Source organism: Mercenaria mercenaria, chromosome 14 (assembly GCF_021730395.1).
Source record: "Mercenaria mercenaria strain notata chromosome 14, MADL_Memer_1, whole genome shotgun sequence".
Taxonomy (NCBI): Eukaryota; Metazoa; Mollusca; class Bivalvia; order Venerida; family Veneridae; genus Mercenaria; species Mercenaria mercenaria.
Window position 1 is genome coordinate 69,511,194 of NC_069374.1, and position 27,450 is coordinate 69,538,643.

General features: G+C 34.9%; 1 protein-coding gene across 1 annotated transcript; it reads left to right on the forward strand.

Annotated features, from left to right (window-relative positions):
* Nucleotides 1-8,172: 8,172 nt before the first annotated feature.
* On the forward strand, nt 8,173-25,515 carry LOC123527688 (high affinity cationic amino acid transporter 1-like). The gene is made up of 6 exons (XM_045307304.2): nt 8,173-8,257; nt 16,215-16,541; nt 18,857-19,027; nt 19,604-20,772; nt 21,980-22,091; nt 23,907-25,515. The coding sequence occupies exons 2-6, from the start codon at nt 16,352-16,354 to the stop codon at nt 24,032-24,034; spliced, it is 1,770 nt and encodes a 589-aa protein (XP_045163239.2). The 5' UTR covers nt 8,173-8,257; nt 16,215-16,351; the 3' UTR covers nt 24,035-25,515.
* The last annotated feature ends 1,935 nt before the right edge of the window (nt 25,516-27,450 follow it).

The window sequence follows — 27,450 nt, forward strand, 5'->3', positions numbered from 1 at the left end:
ATAAAAGACATAGGACATTAGTAGATACGGGGGCAGAAATTAGTCTCGTACATATATCTGTATATAATCAGTTAAGAAAAAAAAAACATTGTTAAAAAATAGAAAAATATACTTGCAATCGGTAAACGGCAGTAGCCTTATGGTAAAAGGGTCTATCGAATTGTGTAGCGTAGCCGCTCCTTTAGTCCTCTGGACAAATAACTCAATACACTGTTTTTCGTTTCTATCTATTTTATTTTCCGTCACCAGTTGTATAACTTCTAACTGACAGAGCTAACAAAATTCCATCTAGCACAAGTTAGCCTTTAAGCATTTCATAACTCTCTGTCTCCGTCTTCAGTTCTTCTCAGGCTGTGAACAGCGCAAGGCCTTAGCCCTGGCCGGCTTCCGAGCCACCACGTGGTTGCTGTGTGAGCGGGCGTCCCCTTACAGCTTGGTCCAACAATACACATTTTGTCTCCATATTTATACAGATTTGTCAAATACATCATTTACATAAGCAAAATTAATGAATTCTGGTACAAACCGAAAGTAATAAACAATAAAAAAAGTAATAAACAATAAAAATGTTTCTCGTAAAATATAGATAAATTGTCACTCAAGTTACACACAATGTCCATCATTTTACTGCAAAATAACACTTATATTACCTGACCAATAACTTAAGATGCATTTTATGTGCACTTCGTGAGAAAAACAACATGTTTTTCTATAGTGACGCATTTACTAATTAACCTAGATCTTAACCTGTTTAGTCTCGCCTTTTTGGAAGAAAAGTATTTCTTAACTTATGAAAAGATATAAGGAGAGTGTGTTTTCTTTCAACAAAAAGAAATTATATCAATTTCTTTACATCTCCCATAGAAACAAAGATTTTAAGTTCATTTTAAATGAAGTTAAATTCTTAGCCAGTTTAATTGCTAAATAATGTTATCTAATGTGCTGTTCTTAGTCACATCCTTTAGTTAAAAGGAATATTTATTGACCTATGTAAATAGGAAGTGTTTTTATAAAAGAAACTGTACTCATTTCTTTACACCTCCCTAAAACAAAGATTTTAAGTTAATTTTTTTATACTCGAAAATGAAAAATCTTAAAATCTTAACTGATAAAATCGCCAAACGATTTGAATTAATAAATCGAAAAGAAAAAAAAACAAATAAGTTGCTTGAATTGGCAAGACAAGTGACGTTGATTGACACTTACGTTACCCATAGATTTTAATTATTTGACCTAAAAGTGTCTTACCTGTCGTATTGTCATTACTAGTTATATATGCTTATGTTTGTTACCTCAACATAAATATAGCTTCAAAACATTAAACATTGATTAAATCACAATACTTACGAAACACATGCAATACTTAAACAAAATGATCAAGAACAGGTTAAACAGGTAAAACAATAACACTATTTCATAGTATCGGATGTTCAACTGATCTGATATTGTAAATATAAGAGTGTTATACATTGTCCTATTAATCACTGTAATTCTATCCAAGAAATAAAATGAAATTTACTGTTCTATAATCACTTCTGTATACTCTCTGCAAAACGTTGATGTATCACACTTCCATTTTTTTTTAAAGAATTTACGTTTAGTTTAGCCTATGTCCTCCGTGTGTGGCATTTACCTGTTAACCTCAGATAACTATTCGGGAATTTACAATACCTAGATATCAGATATTTCTACCATTTTCGATGAAAATATTTCCTTAAAATAATTCCTTAAATTTAAGCTATGTCCGTTTGTTCATTACACTCCTAAATCTGTTATTTCTGATAGTTTAAAGATAGAATTTCTTTTTCCGTAACGTACCTATATTATTTAATGACTAACAGTAATAATTGTACATATACTCCCCCTTCTTATAATTATTATCTTATTGTGCAGCACCTTAACATAACCTTACTTCAGTTTCATAAAGGAGGTATCAGTGAGACGGAAGTCTGGCTGTCAGCAAAATTACCAGACTCCTTTCCCCATATTGAGGAATGGGTACGTTTGGGCGTGTTTTACGTTCCCAACGACCAACGCTTTTAAGCGGCTTAACATTGCTCACTGATTTATCAAGGCTAATCGCTTTCCACGCGATTGATAGCATATTCCGTATGCTCCCGAGACGTTACGCACGTCAAAAATGGTAATTTCAACCATATGATCTGTAAAGCGTTCCCTACGCTTGTATGTTATACCATAAACACATTATAAATGACTACATACCCATTACCCATGATAACTACACATATACATACATAATAAAGATTACATGTTTCTAAGAGTAGGCTGTTTCAAATAGTTAGCTTGCTGCACAATAACTTTGTATTTTATTACAATAAACATAAATTTTCTGTCTGCCTGCTGAATAATGTGCCATACCTTGGGCACCGATATGCGCCACATTAATTAGCAAACGACTTTTATGTTATTTACTCCCCTACGAAAACGTACATCAGTCATTCATATTTTTATCGATTGATACTGAATTTGCATACACGTCAAAACTGTTTCGCAAATGACGGATAACATAATTTGAATTATGATATCTACGCATAGACGCAAATACTGAATAGAATTGTTTTATAATTTATTATTACTTGTATATAATTTCCCTTTCAGCGTTAAATTTCTCGCCTTATACTTATTCTATCAAACTGAATTTAAGTTAATTTAATATAAATACTTTGCCAAACTACCTTAATGAATTACAAAAATTTAAGATTTTTTTATAAAAAAAAATCAAAATTAAACCTTAACATGTCAACAATATTCCAATTTACTTCTCTTTGAACTTATAATTTCTATAAATAAATCGACCTGTTCCCGAATAGCCACATTGGTTTAACAGACAATATTTGAACAGCCACTAACCTTTTTAGATTTATACATTTTGTTGTTTCTCTGCCATTGATATATGTTTTCCTTTTGAAATTCGTCCAGAAAAAAATTCGTTTTGATAACAGTTATTTAGCTTTTGGTTCTCGACGTTCCTTGTGTAGGTATTGTTCCATTTCTCATCTTTGAATATGTATTCATCCATCTTTTGATCCCGATATTTTAGCAGTTTTACCATCCCAACCAAATGTGAATGTTGCGTTATTTCTTCTTCAACATGTTGACTGTGTTGCTTGAAAGATAAGCAAGAGCCGACAATGCATACCCTTTGTCCCAGTGATCGGAGTAGCCGTTTTGATGTCGTGCATTTGGTTGTGTGTCCAAACAATTTCCCAAGATATATTTGATCCATTGTAGTATCATATTATTTACTCGTAATCTAAATAATACTTGTAGTGTTTTAATTTTTGTTGTGTTTCCGCGACGATTTCCAAAATATGTTTGTCCATTTTACTGCTTTCGTATTGCTGGTGATCAAAGTAGCCTCTTGTAGTGTAGTACTTCTTGTTGTGTTTCCGCGACGATTTCCAAAATATGTTTGGTCCATTTTACTGCTATCATATTACTGGTGATCAAAGTAGCCTTTTTTAGTGTAGTACTTCTTGTTGTGTTTCCGCGACAATGTTTCCGTGTTTGTTCGATCCTTGGTCGTACGGCGCCAAATCAACAGTGTAGCGTAGCCGCTCCTTTAGTCCTCTGGACAAATAACTCAATACACTGTTTTTCGTTTCTATCTATTTTATTTTCCGTCACCAATTGTATAACTTCTAACTGACAGAGCTAACAAAATTCCATCTAGCACAAGTTAGCCTTTAAGCATTTCATAACTCTCTGTCTCCGTCTTCAGTTCTTCTCAGGCTGTGAACAGCGCAAGGCCTTAGCCCTGGCCGGCTTCCGAGCCACCACGCGGTTGCTGTGTGAGCGGGCGTCCCCTTACAGCTTGGTCCAACAATACACATTTTGTCTCCATATTTATACAGATCGGTCAAATACATCATTTACATAAGCAAAATTAATGAATTCTGGTACAAACCGAAAGTAATAAACAATAAAAAAAGTAATAAACAATAAAAATGTTTCTCGTAAACTATAGATAAATTGTCACTCAAGTTACACACAATGTCCATCATTTTACTGCAAAATAACACTTATATTACCTGACCAATAACTTAAGATGCATTTTATGTGCACTTCGTGAGAAAAACAACATGTTTTTCTATAGTGACGCATTTACTAATTAACCTAGATCTTAACCTGTTTAGTCTCGCCTTTTTGGAAGAAAAGTGTTTCTTAACTTATGAAAAGATATAAGGAGAGTGTGTTTTCTTTCAACAAAAAGAAATTATATCAATTTCTTTACAATTGCCTATTACAATAGGAAAAATAAAATTAAAGCACGAATTTATTGTAGTATCAAACATAAATAGAATGGCAATACTTGGCCGCGATTGGCTAGTGAAATACGGTGTTAGGTTATACCATGACTTGGGTTGTTTACGCATAAAAGATACATATGTTCCTTTACAAGAAGACCTTCAAATAGCCTCATTAGTACGACTACATGAGCGCGTGACTATAAAACCACAAACTTCGGTTATCTGTTTGGGTAAAGTTAAAAGGCATCCAAACTTTCCTGTTCACAAGAGTTATGTAGTGAAGGGGGTAAGTTCCGGTTGCTTGGCAGAGGAGCCTGGAATAGAAGTCATGGATGGTGTAGCAACCATAAAACAAAATTGTAGATTCGCGATTATGATTGTAAACAGTACTTCAAAATCAATTACAATACCCGAAGGGCGTGTAGTTACTCAGATAGAAAGTACTGATGAAACTAAAATCACACCCGTTGAAGCTGTTTCTCAACAACGTGTTCCTAGTAATAATAATAATAAGACATTATCACCTATTGATTTCGACAAAGACCTTGTTGCACCCGAGGCATACAAACAACAAATTAAGTCATTAGCGATGAAAGACCGAGATTTATTCGCAAATAAAGATAGTGAGCTGTCAATGTTGGCAATCATCCCCCGATCTCATTAAAACCTTACAGGACACCAATTAACAATAGGAAAATTATTGACGATGCAATAGACGAAATGCTCGACGCCAACATAATAAAGAAATGCCGGTCTCCCTGGGAATTTCCATGTGTACTTGCAAAAAAAGGTGATAAAACAAAGAGATTTTGTATAGATTTTCGCCGAATCAAAGACGTCACGCGAAGCGTATCATTTCCTTTACCTCTTATGGATGATCTGATAAGCCTCTTAGGAAACTCTAAATTCTTTACAAAACTTGAGCTTAAAAGCGGTTTTTGGAAAATAAAAATGGCGGAAGAAGATATGGAAAAGAATTCATTTGTTTGTCATAGGGGACAATTTTGTTTCCAAGTAATGCCATTTGGTCTAAAAACAGCACCAGCCTTGTTCCAGGAACTTATGTCTACCGTATTACATGTTTGTACCGCCTTCGGCGTCTGTTATCTTGATAACATCGTAATTCATTCCGACACCTTTGATAACCATCTTTATCACATAAAAAAACTGTTTGACCGCGTATGGCAACATAACTAACGACTTAAATTGTCAAAATGTCAATTTGTACAGTCCGAAACAAATTACCTAGGTTTTACAGTTGGTAACGAAGGAATAAAACCTGATCCTTCAAAGGTAGAAGCAATAAAATCTCTGCCAGTTCCAAAAACAGTTTAAATGTGTCGGCAAATAATGGTACAGACGATTCATTCCAAAGTTTTCAGAAATAGCTTCACCCATAATCGATTTAACAAAGAAATACGCGAAATTTCACTGGACACCTGAGTGCCAGAGGGCTTTTGACTACTTAAAAAGCAGCTTATCTGTAATACCTTTTTTGAGCTATCCAAACACAAATAAACCTTATAATTTATACACTGACAGCAGTGATAAGTGTTGTGGAAGCGTGCTGGTACAAGAGGAAGTCTTTAATAACGGTCAAATAGTTGAGAAACCTATTCATTTCTTATCACACCGATTATCCAAAACTCAGCAAAAATCTCCAACAATAGTTAAAGAAGCGTACGCAATAATGTACTCATTGCAGAAATTAGATAATTATTTGCACAACGCGGAGTTTATTATACGGACGGACCAAATATAGCTATTTTAGAGAATCCAATATCGGCCCAATGTCAATCCGACTTACGAAATAGTTACACTGATTGATGTCGATCTACCGATTTCAATAATTTCTGGCAGTTCAACGGTCCGATCTCGGCGATATATGATCAAACCTAACTCACTCACTCACAACCGCCTGACGTCGGCCCTACATCGGCACATTTTGCCGACATTTCGACATTATGCCTATATCGGGCCGATATAGTCATGCTGGCTGGGTATGTCCTTCTCTTCCGTGTGCCACCTCGTATCATTACGTACGCGTTTGTCGTATTTCTGTTATTGTTTTTACTTGCATTCTTTGGCTTATTCAGAGCATCTCTTTGTTACAATGCCTTTCTGCCATAGGCCTAATCGCCATTCTTCTTTTTCTTCGTCTTTATCCTCCCGTATGGAAGAACTGTGAATTCACGTATTAATAACAATAATAAGCTGTCCACAAAATTCCCTGATTTTGGTTAATCCAACACCCAAGAATAAGCACATCCATCAAATTTGTACATGTATATGATCACTTGTTTTAATTCTCAAATAAAGAAAAAATTCTGGTTTCTCACAGGAAGCTTGGATGTCAGGGTAACTTTCTTTTAGGTTTATTAATAGTAGTACATGTGTAGAGACTCTACTGTCTGTAACGATTACTATGCAGGGCACAAACCAATATCTTGCACTGAAATTCTAGTTTTGCAAGTCTTTCCAGTCTCACGCCAAGAAACGGATGTGTACAGTCAGTAATAACTTGTAACTTTTCTTCAATGACCAGATTACACCATTGTTGATAAAGTTGCAGAGAGTTAAATTCAAACTCGATATCGCAGACAATAGGTTGACGAATGGATTGTAAATAATCACAACGAAGTATAAAATGTTCCAATGTCTCAGACTCTTCGTTACACATGAGGCAGACTGGATTAATCTGATTTTGGTTAAAAACTGCTCTATACCTTTGTAATATGTACGTTCCAGGTGCAATCTTCAATTTATATCGTGAGATGTGTTTAATGGAATCCTTATCAAAGGATGGGGTTTACCAGGTTGAAATAACTCACAGTTTAAGAACTTCAGACTTTTACTGTAACTTGCTAGAGAGCGTATTTGGTCTTTCCAATATTCATTTACAACCTTAGTAACAGTCTTTTTCCATGATAACTTCTGAATTGGATGTTCAAGTAGTTCATCAAAATTTGGTAGGTCATATAACCAGAAAATTTTCTTAATCTCAATAAACCAACCGTTACTTTTCATAGATTTAACACACAGAACTGTCTTTTAGCAATGGCTTTTTCAACTGACTTGTCATTTTGTAAACAAATATTATTGAACAGAACCAATGCTTTTTATGTATTTGTGCTTCGACCGGTAAAAATCCTGACAGACTATAGACAGCAGAATCAGTGGTATTGTTTGGTATGGATAAAATGTGTTTAAGAAGTCTCCTTTGATACAGTTCCAACTGTTCCAAGTCTGTTTTCTTTGGAAATATCACCTCAAGACCATAAGTTAATACCGGAATGACCTATAACTGTACATATTAAATGTAACATTGAACAAATGTCCAAGCCATTATGACCATGCAAACCGGATGGCATAAAAATGTACACTGTCCTACTAGCCTTTAAAATGTTTTCATCAACGTTATCACTACTAGTTGCGCTAACTGTAACTGACCTCTTGATCCTCAGATGTGTAGAAGACGTAACATTCTTAATTTCATTACTGTAGACAGTATATATATGTGTGTGTTCCATTTGAAAGTTTTTTTTTGTGGTGGGGGGGGGGGGCGGATTTCCGAGGGTGTACACTTAGGTTTTAGTTTTCTGTAGTTGAAGAGTATACCTTTCCATGTTTGAAAATTGTTCAGCTATGCTAATTAAAACTTGGGTATTCATGGTCAGTTAAATCAGCCAAAATATATAATGGTCATTATAGACTCTATAATCAAAGTCTGTGGGCTGAATCAGCCAAAATATATGGTCATTATTGACCATATAATCAACGTATGTGGTCCGAATCAGCCAAATTATTTGGTCCGAATCAGCCTGGGCCGAATCAACCATGGTCCGAATCAGCCTGTTTCCTTGTATATTTGCATACAGTTACTTCCCCTTACTTAGTTTACGCCATTTACCAAGCAAAGCACGGATGAATAAACTTGTAAACGTGTTGATTTACTTTGTACAGTACAAGATTTAGCTTACCAAAAGGTTCCTTCTAGCACATATTAAATATTCTTTTTAAGGGATATTGTTTTAGCATAATGTTACAAATGTTTAATAATGCAATGAGAAAAATATGTTTTGTGCAAACTTAATCTAGATCTATTTAAGGGGACGCATATTGCTACATTCACAGTTCATACAGCAATGCGGAAGGGGTGCATATTCAAGAAATCGATGGTGGGAAAATAAAAAACATATTCCTAAACTGATATAATACTGATGGACACCTGTAATATTCAGTATTTTGTGGATAAGGATGTGGTACTATGAATGTAATAGGAAAACAGAGGTCTTTGTGAAAGTACATTCAACACAAAATATTAAGCTCTTGTATAAGGAAAAAACAGTTTTTTTACAATAACAGTGTTCCAAATAATGTTGAAGGGATGAGATTTTCTTTCTAACACACCAGGTTTGCTTAAACATGTAAAAATTTAATGCCATGTCTAGGGATGGACGCCATATTTCTCATTGATAAAAAATGTAAACAAAAAAATCAGAGTGGGATTAGCATTGCAAGGGCATAACACGACATTCTACACAATGAATACCTTAGAACAGATATCTAAGATGCTACACAGGTCAGGCGGGTTAAATGCATTAAATATATAATAATGTCGATCACTTGAAATTCATCTTGAAAAGGTGGTTAATTTTAGTTTGTTTACATGGTTTTTAATTTTCCCACGACTTCTCGGCGATTCACTGCAAATGTATTACTGCGACGGACGAAAGGTAACTCTAATAAACAACGGGAGACAACTTAGGTGTCAGCACGTGTACGATTTTTAAAAAAACATGTCGATGATTATAATTTCTTATCAAATAATGAATCCTATTCAGATATTCGGCTTTAATATTAGAAAATCATTAATTTCTGTGGACATTTGTCAAAAAATATTACTTACAGTGGACTACTTTGCGCATCAAACTGGTTTCCGCTTCAGTTGTGAGGCACTTCCGTTATACTTTTTGACAACAATAACAAAACACAAAATGAATCAATAAAGTCACTTATAAACTGACTGCTACTTCAATCAGTGTAAGTAAAGTTGTTGTTACAACATTATACATGTTCGTTACGTTATGAGATAAAGTTTATCTTGAACTGCATAATCCATTAATTACGTTTAGATGATATTGCATTTACAACTTATTTGACCCCATTTTTTTACGTGAATGACAGCATTCTCGTGCAACTCGTGCAATCAGAGTTATGAAAAGTATGGTGGAGAATTCAAGGACAAATTATAAATGACATTAAAGTGAGGATAACTGTATATTCGTCCAGTTTTGATCATTGACATCCCTGCTGTGTATTAGTAACTTTTGTGAACAAGATTAGAATGTTGCTTTTGCACATATACACATTGATTGGACCTCTCAACCAAATTTCATACCTTATTTTAGGGATTTTTAAGGCAATACATTTTCAAAAGTTTGTTGAATGTGTTTTGATATTTAAGTGCATTGTAGTTCATGAATACCAAGTTAAAAATTAATAATGGCAACATTTCTAGGCCTTTATTGTAAGCCACTAGACTTCTGTAACGATAAATGTTTAATGTATTAAGGGGAATATACTCTTTTACTTTTGGAATGTGGCATTCCTTGACCACCGTATCTTTTCTTATGCACTACTTTGTAAACAAACTAAATAATGTGTTTTAGCTCACATATGCGAAATGAAAAGCAAGACAGTGAACTTATTTCACATTCTTTCTTTAAATTAGAATCTGTAGGACATTGATAAATGTTTGGACAAAGTGAAGCACTATTATTTTCGCACCAAAAAGTCTTAATTGTTGACTTTGAGTGTACACAAGAAGTCATATGTAATTCAACAATAACTTTCTTGTTTCAGTTTTTCTCATTTTTATTTTAGTGAGCAATCCTTTGTGTACTTATAACAGTTGAAACAGTATTCATTTCATTTACCAAAACCTTGTACTTTTTTGCAGGTAAATTTTATAATACCCCACCCACTTTTTTCTAATTTCAAAGTATGCGTCCCCTTAAGAACTAATCTAAGTATAAAGAGTTTTATCATAACCCAAAGCTGTTTTTTTTAGTATAAGCAAGTGCAGTACATATTATGCTATTGGAAGCATTTGTCTTGCAGTCTGTATTTCACTTCCGGATATTTTCATCACGCGACTACACCAGCAAGTACCCGCACACTTTTAAAACACAAAGAAATTTCGTACATGCGTTTACGATTCGAAAAACAAACCAGGAAGTAAAAAAGTACACAAAAGAAATGACTTGCAAATTTGAAACGTTAGAAGCTAAAGGAATCACGTGACCAGGGACAATGTTATTACGTAATTGTTTTGGCGGGAGTCTATTTTTAGATGATGCATATTCATTTCATTAATCTCGATTCTTTACTATGATATATTTAATCGAGGAGTTACATGATTTAAACTTTATTATTGTGTCTTCTTGTTCTGTTATTCGACGTAGTTGTATTGCACTATTTAAAGACTGGAATAAAGATTGATTATGCGTAAACATATATTGGGCTAGTCTCAGCCTAGAGGCTATCTGTAATGAATATGCATGAGTCTAAGATGGCGGCGCCCTACGGGAAATCGGATTCCTTTGACGATACCCTTGTATCCATTACATGCTCAGTCAAGTGTGACATGTTCACCATAAGTGTTCCTTCTCTTGAGAAGGAACAATTATATTGGTAAGAGTATAAATGGTTTTGATGCATGTTACTTGTGTGCTTTTCTGGAATCACTAGCGTAAGTACTACCTGATATTTTTTTCTAATTAGTAATGGTACTACCTGATATTTTGTGAAATTAGTAATGGTAGTTCCAGATATCATCGGTGAACAGTATCTCACTCGAATAAAAACAGAAAGTAAAACTGTGTAAACTAGAATTACATATATTCAGATCAATTCATCGATGGAAGTCAGTTAGATTTAAGGTAATAATACATTACATGTCATTCTTTTACCATATATAACAAAACATGTGGACAATATTCCAATGAATCACACGGTTATAAATATTGTCGTTTTTGGGTTTTTTTTTTTTTTGCTCTCGGACATGCTGACGATTAAACAAAGTGTCAACAGGTCCCAGAAAAGTCACAGATTAGCTATATAGCTAAATCTAGCTATATATAGCTAGAAGTAGCTATAAAACCAATACAGCAAAATATGTCAAAATAAGATGCAAAATTCATTTAATGTTCATAATCACGTCCAAAAAGTTTGTAAGATGAAAGACAATGACACAAAACCAAGATCTTTGTAGTCACATTTTCAATAACTGCGACAGTATTTTGCGATAAATCATCACTGAATTTTTCACTTGTGATAATCATCGTGTATATGACAAATTTATAAATGACTAATCGCAGAAATTCGCAACATGTATTGAAACTGAAACTGCATAGATCTCCATTCTTTGTCAGGGTTTTTTTCAGCCGTTTTTATAGCCATTATTCGGCTATATTCCCAAAATGAGTGCAAAAGTTCCCAATGTACATTCTGAAAAAAATTTCATCAAAATTGCACAAAAATTGACCAAATTATGGACAATTTTGTAATAGAAGTATGTTAAAGAGGTTGCACGATGTGAAACAAGTCTATGAGAAAGTGCTTAAACACATCCTTACTATCTCCTATTGGACTAAATATTTCCCAATTTGGAACATTTATCCGTCAAAATTCCCAATTTTGAGGGTATAGGCTATTTTCCCAAATTAGCTAGAAAAAACCCTGTTTGTGATTGTCTTTTGTCTCATACTCCACTTAAATGGGATAATAACTATTTTATGTTTGATATTCACATATTTTGAACAATTGTTATTGGTTTTATAGCTAGAAATAGCTATATATAGCTAGATTTAGCTATATAGCTAATTTGTGACTTTTCTGGGACCTGGTCAACTACGTAACTGCGGCGCTAATTGGCTGAACACAATCGACTGTAGTGTATCGGATACACATTTCTCGGGAAAATCTAGCAAGTACCTGAAGTAAGCAGAGCTTACATTATGCTATTGGCGTGTGTTTCGTGTATTCCACACTCATTTGACACCGTGCAAATTGTCAACAGTCGGGATAGCGTTGATTAGCGCAACTTGGCGCAGACATGCAATTCGGCTCGATCTTCCTTTGAAATTTGTAATACTGTTTACATGTCATACTGATACGACCACATTTTAAAATGAATTGGTATTGATACGTCCACATTTTAAAATAAATTCATATCGGACCCCTAACAAATTTGTAATTACGAAAATACGGCCCTTATCTGGAGCTCTGAAGTTTGATCGGGTTTTAAAGTCATGTCCTAGATTTTTGACACTAGAGTAACTTCGGGTATATTCGACACCTTAAGCATAAAAACGGTGAAGCAATTTTCGACTCAGAATGAAAGTAGACCTTTTCTGCGTCTTCAGTATGAAACGCTGCCCAGTGTTTGCATCTACATCGTCAATATGATGGATTTTATTGGATTGTTGTCGTCGTGTAAGTTCAACATCTTTTGGGCAAATTCGGCACCCTGATAAATTTTAAAAAATATACAAGTTGAACGTACATCATTTTTGTAGAACTACATTAAAACAGCTAATTTCGCAACAGACATAACACATGGTTTTATGCTAACATGTAGGCTCTAATTTTTCAGATTTCATAACTCAAGCTATAAAAAGTAAAACAAAAAATAATCTTTATCATTCAATAGATTATACAAATGCCGGCTAATTGTTTCGTGAAACAATATAAGATATAGCCTCATTAATGATGTTTATCTATTTATTCGCTGCTGCCTTCTTTTTTGACATGGTACCATTTTCTACCATCTGAACGGCGGAAGCAAGTTTTGACGGAGAGTAGCTGCAACATTTCGCATGAATTTGTCTCAACATTTTAATCTGATAGAAGGGTTTTTGTTACCGAAACCTGTGGAGTACTCGGCTATGATTGTTTTAAATAACAATCGATGATATGTTCTTATTGTACGCTATTCAATATATTACACTTTGCATGAATTTTTATTGTCTATTGATAATTAATTGTCATTTATACATATTGGTCCCAGGTGTAATTATGTGCACGCTAATTAAATGTACAGGTGCTTTTTAATGAAGTAATTAGTGACGTCAGCTCAGGTTAACATACTTTAAGAATAATTTTTAATAGTATGGCGAATTTGCACGACAATGTTATATCTTGTCTTGCAAATTCGTCACCCCCTAGCCAAGGTCATGCTTGGAAACCGGGGATACTATTTGTTCCTAAACGTCAACATCAAATATAGTTCTGTTTATATATCAGTTAAATAAAGTCAAAATGCAATTGCAAGACTAGTTTTACATACCTTAGCTTCGCTGACCATTCTTACAGAAAAAGGTAACTGCGGTTTTCGTTCAAAATGAATTTGACTGTCGAAGTTACCCGATGAGTGTATCGGAAAAGGAAAGAGCACCTGTGTGATCAAAATGTTCTCATGATGTCATACATAAATATGACGTCATATAAATTACCTAAGAAGAATTATTCAAGGACATTATGGGTTTTTCCACACGGATATTAATTCAAGGTGTCGAATATACACGACTGTCGAATTTATCCAAAGTTACTCAACACATTTGTCAGGTTTAAAGGCATTGGCTAGTGAACCGTGGCTGGTACAACAGACGTGAGGTCGAGTCGGTTCAAAAGCTCTTCAGAGCTTATGTTTTTGTAATGTTGTCTTCTTGGCGACTTAAAATAAAACTTACTGTATTGTATTGTATAGTGCACCATCAATTTTGTTATATATAAAATATAGAATTTAGCCTATTTTATTGTTGACAGCAAAATCGATTAATTATCTGGAACAGCCCGCCCGCTTAGCTCAGTAGGTAGAACGTCGGTCTACGGATCGCGGGGTCGTGAGTTCGATCCTCAGGCTGGGCGTATGTTCTCTGTGACTATTTGATTAATGACATTGTGTCTGAAATCATTAGTCCTCCACCTCTGATTCATGTGGGGAAGTTGGCAGTTACTTGTGGAGAACAGGTTTGTACTGGTACAGAATCCAGGAACACTGGTTAGGTTAACTGCCCGCTGTTACATGACCGAAATACTGTTGAAAAACGGCGTTAAACCCAAAACAAACAAACAAAATTATTTGGAACTAGAATTTAGCCTTTATGTAAAGTATAATTATAAGATATTTACTAAGATATTTCTGAGTAATAACATTGTGTTGCTATTGGCAACGATCGATTAATTGAGCGTTTAGTTATGACAGAATTTTTATTGAAAAAAAAAAAGATATTAATTTTGAATTTTCATAATATATTTATGTCAATTTAAGTTGAATATAAATTATAAGATTAATTATTGTCTGTATTTGGATATATATAATATATATGTCTATCAAAATTTAATTGATTCAGATTCATTATGTCAATATAAATATTATGCTATTTATGAAAATTCAAAATTAACAAACAGATGTTTTGGTCCAGAAGAGTTTGCTATAATCAGTTTGCTGTATATGTTGTAAACAGTAGTTCTTGGTAACACTCTTCTCTTCTCTAACTTATATGCATATTACAACTCATTATTTCAAAATAGTTCCTCTTCTTGGCCATCTTTCACATACTGTTTGCTTTGATATGGGGATGGCTGTGTCCAAGAAAATATCTTTTTTATTTTACACTGTGATTGACGACTTTCTGGTTTATACCTAAGAATGTAATTTTATTTTTTTTGCTGCATAATTTTCATGCTACATGTAATTGGTAGAAGCAATTATAAGAGTGTGTGTTGACACATTTCTTAAGGTCATATATTCAGGGTCATAGTCACAGCACTTAGAAGTCCTAGTTTCTTGTATTTGGTCATATCTTTACAGATATCAGCATTTTTGCTTTTCATCCTAAACACAGTTGTTACCATTTATGATATAATGTGTCATACATATATTCAAGGTAGAATGCTCAACATCAGGTGAGTGACTTTGGGCCATAATGTTTCTCTTGTCATAAAACCATTGTCCTGTTACAAATCAAACGAATGAAAAAGCATACATTAACTTCAGTTCATTTCATAGATAATGTGAATTTAAGGTATTGGACCCCTAATAGTAATGTTTAAAAAATGGCATTTGCTTGGTATATTCTTAAAGTTGACCATGTTTCGCACTGTGTTGCAAATTTTAAACAACTTTTACCGTGCCGTTTTTTGTAAATTTTGTATAATTTATTATTTCCTCAAGCTCAAGTAGAGACAAATTTCAATGTGATGGCCACTATCTAAAACGTTTGCAGAGAATTCATTACTGCATTAATTTTGATAAAAGAAACATCAAACTATTGTTAAACAATTATAAAACACAAAATAAAACTGTAAATATCATTTTTTCTAGGGTGCCTCAGGTAAACAGATTTAATAAGACAGAATTCTAACTCCAACATTGAAAAATTAAGGTCGAATTCTGTGGGTCTGTTTTGAATTTTGCTCACTTCATTCAAAAATAACCTTGAGGTAGAAGTAAAACCTACCTGCATTTCTTCCACAATATGTAATCTTAAGAATGAAGGCAAAATAGAGAACTTTTACCACATGTAACTCAGTATTTTTAAAGATGTCTAACTCTAACCCTTCTGATTCAGAGGTAAATTCACTTTGAACAGCAAGAAATTGCTTATAAAATGAAAATTTTCCACTTTTGTACAGTACATCCATAATATTAGTCTTAAAAGAAGTAAAAACTTACTAGAAAAAAAGGAAAATATGGAGGAAAAAATTTGGTCCAAGTGGGGTTTGAACCTATGCCCCCCTGAAAATTGCAGTCAAAGTAGGTTTATGGTAGGAATTGAATACTCTCCAAAATGGAGGTACTCTATTACGGGTCCAATACCTTAATGAAAAAATAATATTGGTACTGTCTATAAGTATGAAATTTACGTTTTACAGCCACCAAACTGTACAAAATGGGAGTTTGGAGATACCGTGTACAGTGGATTGCGGAGATATAAAATAACGGTACAGTGGATAGTAGAGATATAAAGAACAGAGGAGTAAGAATTTTGAATAACAGCACAGGTCAAATAATGGGAGGATCTGGACAGTTTGCACGGAATGTTTGGGAGAGAATGAAACACAAAAAGCATGTGGACATGGATGATACAGCTACAAGATTAGAACGTTGTTTAACAATGAAGAGGCTAATCTTTATTGGTATTGGTAAAACTGTCGGCGTTGGAATCTATGTCCTTATTGGTGAAGCCACAAAGGATGCAGGTATAACTTAAGTGGCACCCATGTTCATTGTGTGTTGTAGAAACAAAAATATACTTACAAAATTTAAGATTCCTGGTTAAAATTTTTGTTAAGGTCCACCTTTTCCCAAAATCTATAAGAGCTACAGCTTTGAAACTTTGCATACATGTTTATCATCATCTTTTTTGTACATTGAAGATCTGAACTATAACTCTTTTCTTACTTATTGTCCAGCACTTGCGTATGAGCGATGGCACCCGCAGACGGTGCTCTTGTTAAAATGTAGAACGGGTAGTACAGATATAACTTATTATATTCCCGCGAAACGTGATGGTGGATGGTGTCCACTAAAGTTGCACGCTCTTAAACTTGAGCATTTCTTATCCAGTGTTTATCAAACTTGGTCGCAATATTTATGGGCAAAATGCATGAGCCATGTTCAATAACCAGAGTGAGACGGATTATCCCAGTGTCCGTTTAAGTACTCAGAATTGTGAAAATTGGCATTGTCCCCTCCCTAACTTGAGCAGTTCTTATCTAGTGTTCATCAAAGTTGATCACAGTGATTATTGGCATAATATTTTAGACAAGTTTGATGACAAGCAGGTTACTCACAGTCACTCATGAGTAATGGCCCTACCTCTTTAACCTTTACCTTGCTAAATTTCTAAAATGGACTGGTCCATCATTCTGTTTGGGCACTACCATTTATCATTCGAAGGGGTGTTCACTGAAAATTTACTGACTGAATAACGAACAGTGCAGACCATGATCAGCCTGCACTAATGTGCAGGCTGATCTTGGTCTGCACTGGTCGCAAAGGCAGAATCACTTGCCTCCAGCAAGGTAAAGGTTAATGTAATTTTTAGCTCACCTCAGCCAAAGGCTCATGGTGAGCTTTTGTGACCGCTCAATGTCCGTCGTGCTTCATCAGTAGTGCGTCGTGCACCCGTCAGCATTTTATAAAAAAAATCTTCTTGAAAACCACTGGGCAGAATTACACCAAACTTCACAGGAATGATCCTTGGGTGCCCCCTTTCAAAATTGTTCAAGAATTGAATTCCATGCAGAACTCTGGTTGCCATGGCAACCAAAAGGAAAAACTTTAAAAAGCTTCTTGTCCAAAAGCACAGGTCATAGGACTTTTATATTTGGTGTGTAGCATCATCTAGTGGTCCTCTACTAAGATTGTTCAAATTATCCCCCTAGGGTCAAATATGGCCCCGTCCATTGGGTCACATGGTTTACATATTCTTACATAGGGAAAACTTTGATAAGCTTCTTGTCCGAAACCACAAGGTGTAGAGCCTCAATATTTGGCATGTTATATCATCTAATGATCCTCTATAAAGATTGTTCAAATTATGCCCCTGGGGTGAAAAGAGGCCACGCCCCAGGGATCCCAAATTTCACAAAGATTTATATGAGAAAAGTCTTCAAAATCTTCTTGTCCGAAACCATAAGACCTAGGCCTTTGATATTTGGTATGTAGCTTCGCCTTGAGGTCCTCTACCAAAATTTCCAAATTATGCCCCTGGGGTTAAAAGAGGCCACGCCCCGGGGGTCCCAAGTTTTACATAGACTTATATAGGAAAAAACTTTAAAAATCGTTTTGTCTGAAACGACAAGACCTAGGCCAATGATGTTTGGTATGTAGCATTGCCTTGTGGTCTACTACCAAGATTGTTCAAATTATGCCCCTGGGGTAAAAAAAAGGCCTTGCCTGGGGGTCCCAAGTTTTACTTAGACTTACATAGGAAAATACTTTTAATAATCTTCTTGACTGAAAGTTCAAGGCCTAAGCTTTTGATATTTGGTATGTAGCATTGCCTAGTGGCTCTCTAACAAGATTATTCAAATTATGTGCCTGGGGTGAAAAGAGGCCCCGTCTGAGGGTCACTTAGTTTTTATATGAGTTATATAGAAAAAAATACTTCAAAAATTATCTGATCATATTTCCTAGACTGTTTAATTATAATTACATGATGAACCCAACTAATTAGGGGTCATTTGACTGTGACCTTGACCTACTGACCTACTTTCTTGTTTCTTAAGATACAGCCTTGAAATTTGAATGACATATACACCTTTGCACACGGATCTTAAAACTGACTTTCAGTGACCATGAATGTGACCTACTGACCTACTTTCTTAATATTTTAGCATCAGTTTTACATTTGAAACATGTAGCTCATATTACTCAGGTGAGTGATCCAGGGTCATCATACCCTCTTGTTTATGTTCTTTTCAAGCATTAAATGAGTAAAATTTAATGGAGAATAAAAGTTGCTTATGTTGCATATAAACACGATTGCTTTGTTTTCTGATTTTTATAGGTCCATCTGTCATCTTGGCATTTTTTGTTGGCTTTGTGGTAACATTACTGAATGGGCTATGTTTTGCGGAATATGCGTCGAAGAATCCAAGGACAGGGGCACAGTACACCTACATGTACGAAACAATTGGAGAGGCTTTTGCTTTTATCATTGGATGGACTTCAGTGATAGGTGAGAAAAATTTAAAAAAAATAATAATCATATAGTTAACTTGGACTTCTCTGAAAGCAGTGTCAAGAAAATTAGGGACTGTGGGTATGTGTAATAGTATACTTGAAAGTTTGTCCCTAAATGTTTTTAAGGATAGTCACTGAGTAAAATACAGTAGACGCTTTATTTCTAGAAACATCCCAGCTACTTTAACATGCTGTGTGTAAAGCACTCTGGCAGAGCGGCTAAGGTCGCTTACATCGAATGACTACCCCTCACTGGTTGAGTTTGAAACCTCACTCTATGTTTAGAAATCTTTATGTGAAGAATCTATCCAGCTGGCTTATGAAAGGTCCATAGTTTTGTACATTCTTATAGCAAAGTCAATATCACCCTGACCAGTTCATAATTCTGCCGTCCATTTCGTAGTAAATGTTTACCATAACAAGTAAGAAGTGTTTCACACAAGATCCAGGCCCTATCCTCAAGGTTTCTAATAAGAAGATTATAATATTAAATTCTGTGTAAACATCCTTCTGCAGATGACATCTGTAAAAATCTATTGTTTTTATTTAGATATTTTTGTTTGTTTTATAGGTTATACTACAGCATTCTCTATGGCTGCCCGCGGGTGGAGTGGCTATATCGACTCCTTGTTCAGTCACAGGATAGAAAACTTTACTCTTTCTCACATCGCTAACTGGACATCCCACGGCTCACCATATCCAGAATATCCAGATCTCCCAGCTATATTTATCATTCTGGTTGTCATGGTAGTTGCATCTCTTGGCGTCAACTTTGCATCAATTGTAAATTCTCTTCTTACGGCTGTTGCTGCAGGTTTATTGGTATTCATTACAATTTGTGGATTTTTCTTTGCAAATTCAGATAACTGGTTGAAAATACCAGGAGGATTTTTTCCAAATGGATTAAACGGTGTTCTTAAGGCTTCATCCTCTTGCTTTTATGCATTTCAAGGTTACGAAATTCTTGGAATTTCGGCAGAAGAGACAGTCAGTCCGAAAAAAGATATACCACGATCCATAGTGCTAGTCTTAGTTATTGTTACTATATTGTATGTAAGTGTCGCCGTGTCATTTACTCTTATGGTGCCTTATACAGCCGTCAACACAAATGCGCCTTTCCCAGGTGCGTTTGAATACAATTCCGTAAACTGGGCAAAATACATTGTTGAAATTGGACCAATTCTAGCTCTCACAAATCTGTGCACTTTGGAGCTGTTTTCACTTCAACGATTAATTTTTTCTATGTCAGAAGATGGATTACTTTTCAGATTTCTTTCACATGTCAACAAATACACAAAGGTACCACTGGGACCTATTTATATGTTTGGACCAATTGTAATAATTCTTGTGCTAAGTATTGACCTATCAAACCTGATTGGCTTCATGGTAACTTATGCCTTCATACAATACTCACTATTTGCAGCTTACTTGATCATTTTACGGTATACTAAACCTGAAGGAGAAGGGATTGATAGAGAACAAACAGAGCTATCGAAAAATCTCAAACAAAGTTCAGTTTTATGCAGTAATGTAAGAGATTGCCTTTCGGTGAAAGTTTTAGTATTAATTATTTATATATCAGTGTTTATACTCTCATGCCTGGTTGTGATAAAAGGTGCATCTATTGCTCAGCGAAGTCTAGTTGTGATATTTTCTGTTGTAATACTCGGTGGAATAGTTACAATAGCTACCATATTGATTTGGTGTGAGGAGCAAAGAGGAGACAGTCGAGGATTTTTGGTAAGTTGTGAAATTTTTCAACAAACCATTAAATGATTTATTGATTAAGAATGTTTCAGTGTTTCATTATATATTGGTTTAATGACATTATTTGTAAGAATTCACAATCAGGTAGTGACAGAAGTGTTCCTGGATTCCACGTTACTATTTATGATGTAAGTTTTTGCTTCCGCAAGTAACTGACATGCTTTCTTGGCTAACAGACTAGTATCTTCAGTGATGTAAAGGTGACTTCTAGCTTATGGAAAAATGATGGTTCTACCCAGTAAAATGCCTACATATATGCCGTTAAATCAAAGGTTTTATTCCCTAGAAGGTAGGCATAAAAATAGTTATATTAGCACTGTTTTGGAAGTTAGTTCATCTCACCATGGGAATTATGATTCAGTGAGTTCAAATGAAACTTTTCACAAATATTAAGAAGAAAAGATGCACCATATGCAGGAGTCGGTGTTATACCAAGGTCAGAATAAGGGAATATAGTCTGATCAAGGTCTGCACTGTTCGATATTCAGTCAGTACCTTTTTGGTAAGCACCCGTGTTAACAGTTATTGGTACTGTCCAAATTCAAAGATGGACTAGTTAGCAGGGTAAGGGTTAAAGACTTGAATTCGAGTTCATGTACAAAAAAATGGCCGTTTTAGTAAAAAACGCTTCATCCGCATGAAAATAGATGATTTCACAATATACCTAGCAGTAACTGTGCATAAACATTCAATACATCACTTCATTGCCCTGCAATAAGTTGGGGACATTGTATTGTTTGGCAGTACTTTTAGGGGCCAGTGCGGCTGAGCGGTTGTGTCCGCTGGCATGGAATCACTTGCTTCTTAAGCTCTGCTCAGGTTGTAACGTGATGATGCTATCCCGCAAATCTTTGGAACATCGGTAGTTCTTCCAAGGTGCAATCCGTGACTAAAATACATGTAATGCCTGGAGAAGCATCTGGAGTCTTCCTCCTAGAAAGTTGTCATATGATTGAAGCTGTGTCGAAATAACTTATAAACCAACAAAACAAACAGTAAATTGTTTGCTTTTTTCTAACAGCTGGTTGTTCTTTTTTTCCCTGTATGGCTGTGCAAAATTTGAAAGCATTTAACAATTTGTTGAATTCCAAATGCAATGTAATGTGTACAAATGGGGACTTCTGGAATTTCATGGAAATGCTGATTATATTTATTGATGACTTGATAAAACATATTTCAGGTACCATTAATGCCAGTGTTGCCTGTACTTACTATGTTCTTCAACCTGTTAATGCTTGTGTCTGCAATTGACAAGGGATCTCTGGTTGCTTCAGTTGTTCTGGCAGCAGTCGGTAAGTATCTGCAAGGTTTGCCTGTAGGAAGCTAGTACAGTAATATGCAGTAAAGGGTGGGCCACAGTTACATGTTAGTGATTGCAGCAGTCTGGAGTATTTTGCAGATAAGGGCTGGTCACTTTAACATGTAAGAAGTGATCATGAATGCAGCCATTTTTCTGGTACTTTACTGCAATGGCTAGGCCTCTGTAAGAAAATTGAAATGAGTATATCCTTCAAGTGTACTTTGCTGCAGTACTTGGTAAGTCACTATCACATGTTGGAATCAAGTGCAACGGTCTGGTGTACTTTGCTGCAGCAATGAATAGGTCAAAGTGCATGAAATGGTATGTGGTATTCAGTAAGTGCTCTGCTTATAAGTCTTGGTAAGTCACTGTTACATGTTGGAAGCGAGTGCAACAAGTCTCAAGTGCTCTGCTCTAGCAATTAGCGAGTTATGGCAGCATTAATTAATGTAATTTAACTTCTAGCAGCAATTAAAAGCATTGCTACAATATGGTACTGCTAGTAGCAATTGACAAGTAAGGACAACAATATGTAACTACTAGCAGAAATTTTCAAGTAAGGGCATCAGTATGTAGCTGCTAGCAGCAATTAGTATGATATGGCAGTAATATATTATTGCTAGCACAAGAAGGAAGTCAGGCCAGCAATATGTAGCAGCTTACAGCATTTAGCTAGTTGTTGCATTAGTATAATACTGTTAGCATCAGTTAGCAAGCAAATGGCAGTAATATGTAACTGCTAGCAACAATTAGCAAGTCAGGACAGCAATATGTAACTGCTAGGAACAGTTAGCAAGTCAGGACAGCAATATGTAATTGCTAGCAGCAATATGTGTCAGAAATTTTGAGCCAGTCAGGGCATCTGTCTGTCTATATTCCTAGCAGCAATGATAGGTCTAAAGCTTTTAAACTTGTCGTCTCCTATCACACAACAAAACTCTGATGAAAATCAACCAAAATCATTGCAGATTTCAGTGAAATTATTAAATTTTGTTTTCTCGCTATTTCATGATATTTGGCAAAGTGGCTATTTTATGAAGATACGAATTTGTGGATATCAACTTCTGAACATAAAATGAATTTGAATTTGTTGATATTAAGGTAGTTTTGCACGTTTGATAAACCGGAATAGATGGCGTAACGTTATTTATCTGGAAAACGTAGAATAAAGCCTGGATTCGGCGTACAGAAATGAAAATCAATTTATGAATTAATAGCATCCTATGAGTAAATTCATTATAATGGCACTGTTACTGTCTTTCTAAAATTAAAATATGATCTTAAAACATCTGACACGTTAAAAATTCAAAATAATTTCTAAAAATTAGCGTGAAAAGTGCGATTCACTTGAATCATGGTCAAATATCCCAAAATTAAGCACACGGACCTATACATTTTATTTTACCACATTATAGGCCATATGTTTATTTATAACGGGGGGAAGTTTCATTAAATTCTACATTTTAGAAAAATTTCTATTCGCGAAAATGTTATGAAAGTTATGGTTTTCCCATAGACTTCCATTATGAAAAATTGTGTGAGATCTAATATTTCAACTCAGTCTAGCAAAAAATCAAGCACACGACCCTATCTTATTTATTTGCTGAATTTTTTAGGTATATTCTGAAGTTTTGAAAAATTAGAGTTTAATCAAATTCTACATTGTAGAAAAATTTCGATCCAAACTTGCAGAACTACCTTAAATATCGTAGTTTGACTCAATAATGAAATCAAGGAAAATTAGTTCCCCATGAATTTTAAAGATTTTACAATACTTTTAGGAGCAGTGTACAACTTTCATTTTCAGGTGTGATGGTATACATGTTTATTGTGATCTATGATGTGACGAGGCAAAACATGACTGGTGCATCTGACAGTGACACAGTAAAACTTCTACAGGAAGAAGATACTGAAGAAAATGAGTCATCACTCTGATGATGGAGATGATAATGATGATGATGTTCTTTGCTTTATTTTTAGCATATCTATTCCGAGAATAAGGGAGCTATCCTACTCACCATGATGTCGGTGTCACACCTTTGTCAAGTTTTTTCACCAGTCCAAATTTTGACAAAGAATTTCGATATATGGCTTTGAAACTTTCAACACTTGTGTACCATCACCATGTCCAGTTTTGGGCAAGAGTAAATAACATCATCAAGGATTTTCATCTGAATTATTGCCCTTTTTTAACTTACATATCATTGTTAAGTTTTACATACCAGTTCATATTTTCTGTAAACTGTTTGACATTGACTTTGAATTTATTGTAACAGTCTCTATCTGTAGGCAAGAGTACATAACTCCTTTAAATAATTTGGCTGGATCATGGCCCTTTCTGGAATTGGAAATTGGTTCAGTTTTCGTACAACTATTTGACCTGTGGCTTTGAAACTTTGAAAACTTATATTCATCGTCATGTTCTCCATCTGTAGTCAAGGGTAAGGAACTAAGTTAAATTTATTTGGCTGAATTTTGCACCTTTTTGGACTTGGAAATCAGTTAATTATTCTTACCAGTCTGTATTTTGTCTTTTAGTGTTTGACATATGGCTTCGAAACTTTGACCACTTGTTTACCATCATAGGCTCCATATTCGGCAAGACTACATTACTAATTTTGGTTAAGTAATGGCCCATTTTTAGCTTGACTTTTCGAAGAAAAAGTAGAGCTATTGCACTTGCCCCGGCGTAGACGTCATTGGTTAAAGTTTTTGATAAAGTCAAATATCTCTGTTACTATCAAAGCTATTGACTTGAAACTTAAAATAGTTATTTACTATCAAAGTCTACACCTGAGGAAAAACAGTCCCCATAACTATGTTTTGAATTTTGACAGAATTATGCCCCTTTTTAACTTAGAAATTTTGGTTAAAGTTTTTGATAAAGTCAAATATTTCTGTTACTATCAAAGCTGTTGACTTGAAACTTAAAATACTTATTTACCATCAAAATCTACACCAGGAGAAACAATCCCCATAACTCTGATTTGAATTTTGACAGAATTATGCCCCTTTTTAACTTAGAATTTTTAAAAAAAAAATTGATAAAGTCAAATATCTCTGTTACTATTAAAGCTTTTTATTTGAAACTCAAAAGAGTTGTTTACAATCAAAGTCTACACCAGGAGACACAACTCCCATAACTCTGATTTGAATTTTGACAGAATTATGCCCCTTTTTAACTTAGTATTTTTGGTTAAAGATTTCGATAAAGTCAAATATCTTTGTTACTATCAAAGCTTTTGACTTGAAACTTAAAATACTTATTTACCATCACAGTCTACACCAGGAGACACAATCTCCATAACTCATGTTTGAATTTTGACAGAATTATGCCCCTTTTTAACTTAGAATTTTTTGTTAAAAGTCAAATATTTCTGTTATTATTAAAGCTTTTGACTTGAAACTCTAAATAGTTATTTCAATTCCCATAACTCTGATTATAATTTTGACAGAAATATGTCTCTTTTTAACTTGGAATTTTTTTACTGGCAAAGCTCTAATTCAGAGTCAAGCACTGAGAAAAGACGAGCGCGCTGTCTTACGGACAGCTCTTGTTGACAAAGAAATTACAAAAAAACAAATGTTGTTAAGTTCCATGTACCATTCCATATTTTGATCCCATACATCAGTTCTTTCAGTGCTTTGAATAGTTGAGCATCCTGTCAACAGACAGCTCTGTTTGTTAAATTGTTTATTTGACTTTTATCTTTTACTGGTAATATTGCAACATTTTGAAAATATTCGGGTTATTTACTAATAATTATTTTATGATTTTAGACCAGCTGATTTTATATGTTAGTGAGAGATCACGTATTGTATGATTTTAGACCAGCTGATTTTATATGTTAGTGAGAGATCACATATTGTGTGATTTTAGACCAGCTGATTTTATATGTTAGTGAGAGATCACATATTTTATGATTTTAGACCAGCTGATTTTATATGTTAGTGAGAGATCACGTATTGTATGATTTTAGACCAGCGGATTTTATGTTAGTGAAAGATCACATATTTTATGATTTTAGACCAGCTGATTTTATATGTTAGTGAGAGATCACGTATTGTCTGATTTTAGACAAGCTGATTTTATATGTTAGTGAGAGATCACGTATTGTGTGATTTTAGACAAGCTGATTTTATATGTTAGTGAGAGATCACGTATTGTATGATTTTAGACCAGCTGATTTTATATGTTAGTGAGAGATCACATATTTTATGATTTTAGACCAGCTGATTTTATATGTTAGTGAGAGATCACGTATTGTATGATTTTAGACCAGCTGATTTTATATGTTAGTGAGAGATCACATTATAACACATTTTAAAAAGAAGTTTACATGATGATAGTGCGCAGTATTATATTATTAAATTGTTGACATAGTGTAGGTATTGTGTACATACTTTTGGAAAATTATGTTTAGTATATATTCTGTTTTGAAAACTATGGTTGCCAAGTCTCTTGAGGGGCCTCCATGGCTGAGTGGTTAAGGTTGCAGACTTTGAATCACTTGCCCCTCATCGATGTAGGTTCGAGCCTCACCCAGGGCCTTGAATTATTCATGTGAGGAAATCGTCCGCTGTCAGTGGTTCTACCCTGGTACCTGTGTGTGATGAAATATTGCACAGAGGGGCACCAGGGGTCTTTATCTACCGTCAAAGCTGGAAATTTGCCATATGCCTTATAATTGTGTCAGTGCTACATTAACAAAAAAACATGCCACACCACGAGAAAAACAGCATAGTGCAATTGTGGCAAGCATGGATCCTGACCAGTCTGCGCATTTTCGCAGTCAGGTCAGGATTCATAATGTTCGCTAACGGTTCCTCAAATTGCAATAGGGTTTGAAAGCGAACAGCATGGATCATGACCAGATTGCACTTATGCACAGGCTGGTCTGAATCCATGCTGGTTGCAAATGCACCGTGTTGGTTTTCTCAAGGTGTGGCTGAAATATAGATTGATTTTCATAGAACACCATTTTGCTTAAACATTTTGTCATCTGCAACTACTGATCACAATTACACCGAACTAAGTAAGCAAGAACCTGGCTTAGACCTTTCTCATGTTTTTTCATTGGTTCCACTTGACTCCTTTTTAGTGGCTGTTGGAGCTAAAAGTAAAAAAAGCTATATAGGCTTTTTATACGCCCGTTTGAAAAACGGGACGTATTATGGGTACGCCCCTGGCCCCTGGCGGGCGGGCGGCGTCCACAGACTTTGTCCGGAGCATATCTTCTACATGCATGGAGGGATTTTGATGAAACTTGGCACAGTCATGAACTACAGAATATAACTTCACAAAACTGTGGAATATAACATCCTTGTATGGACTTTACTATGGTTTATTC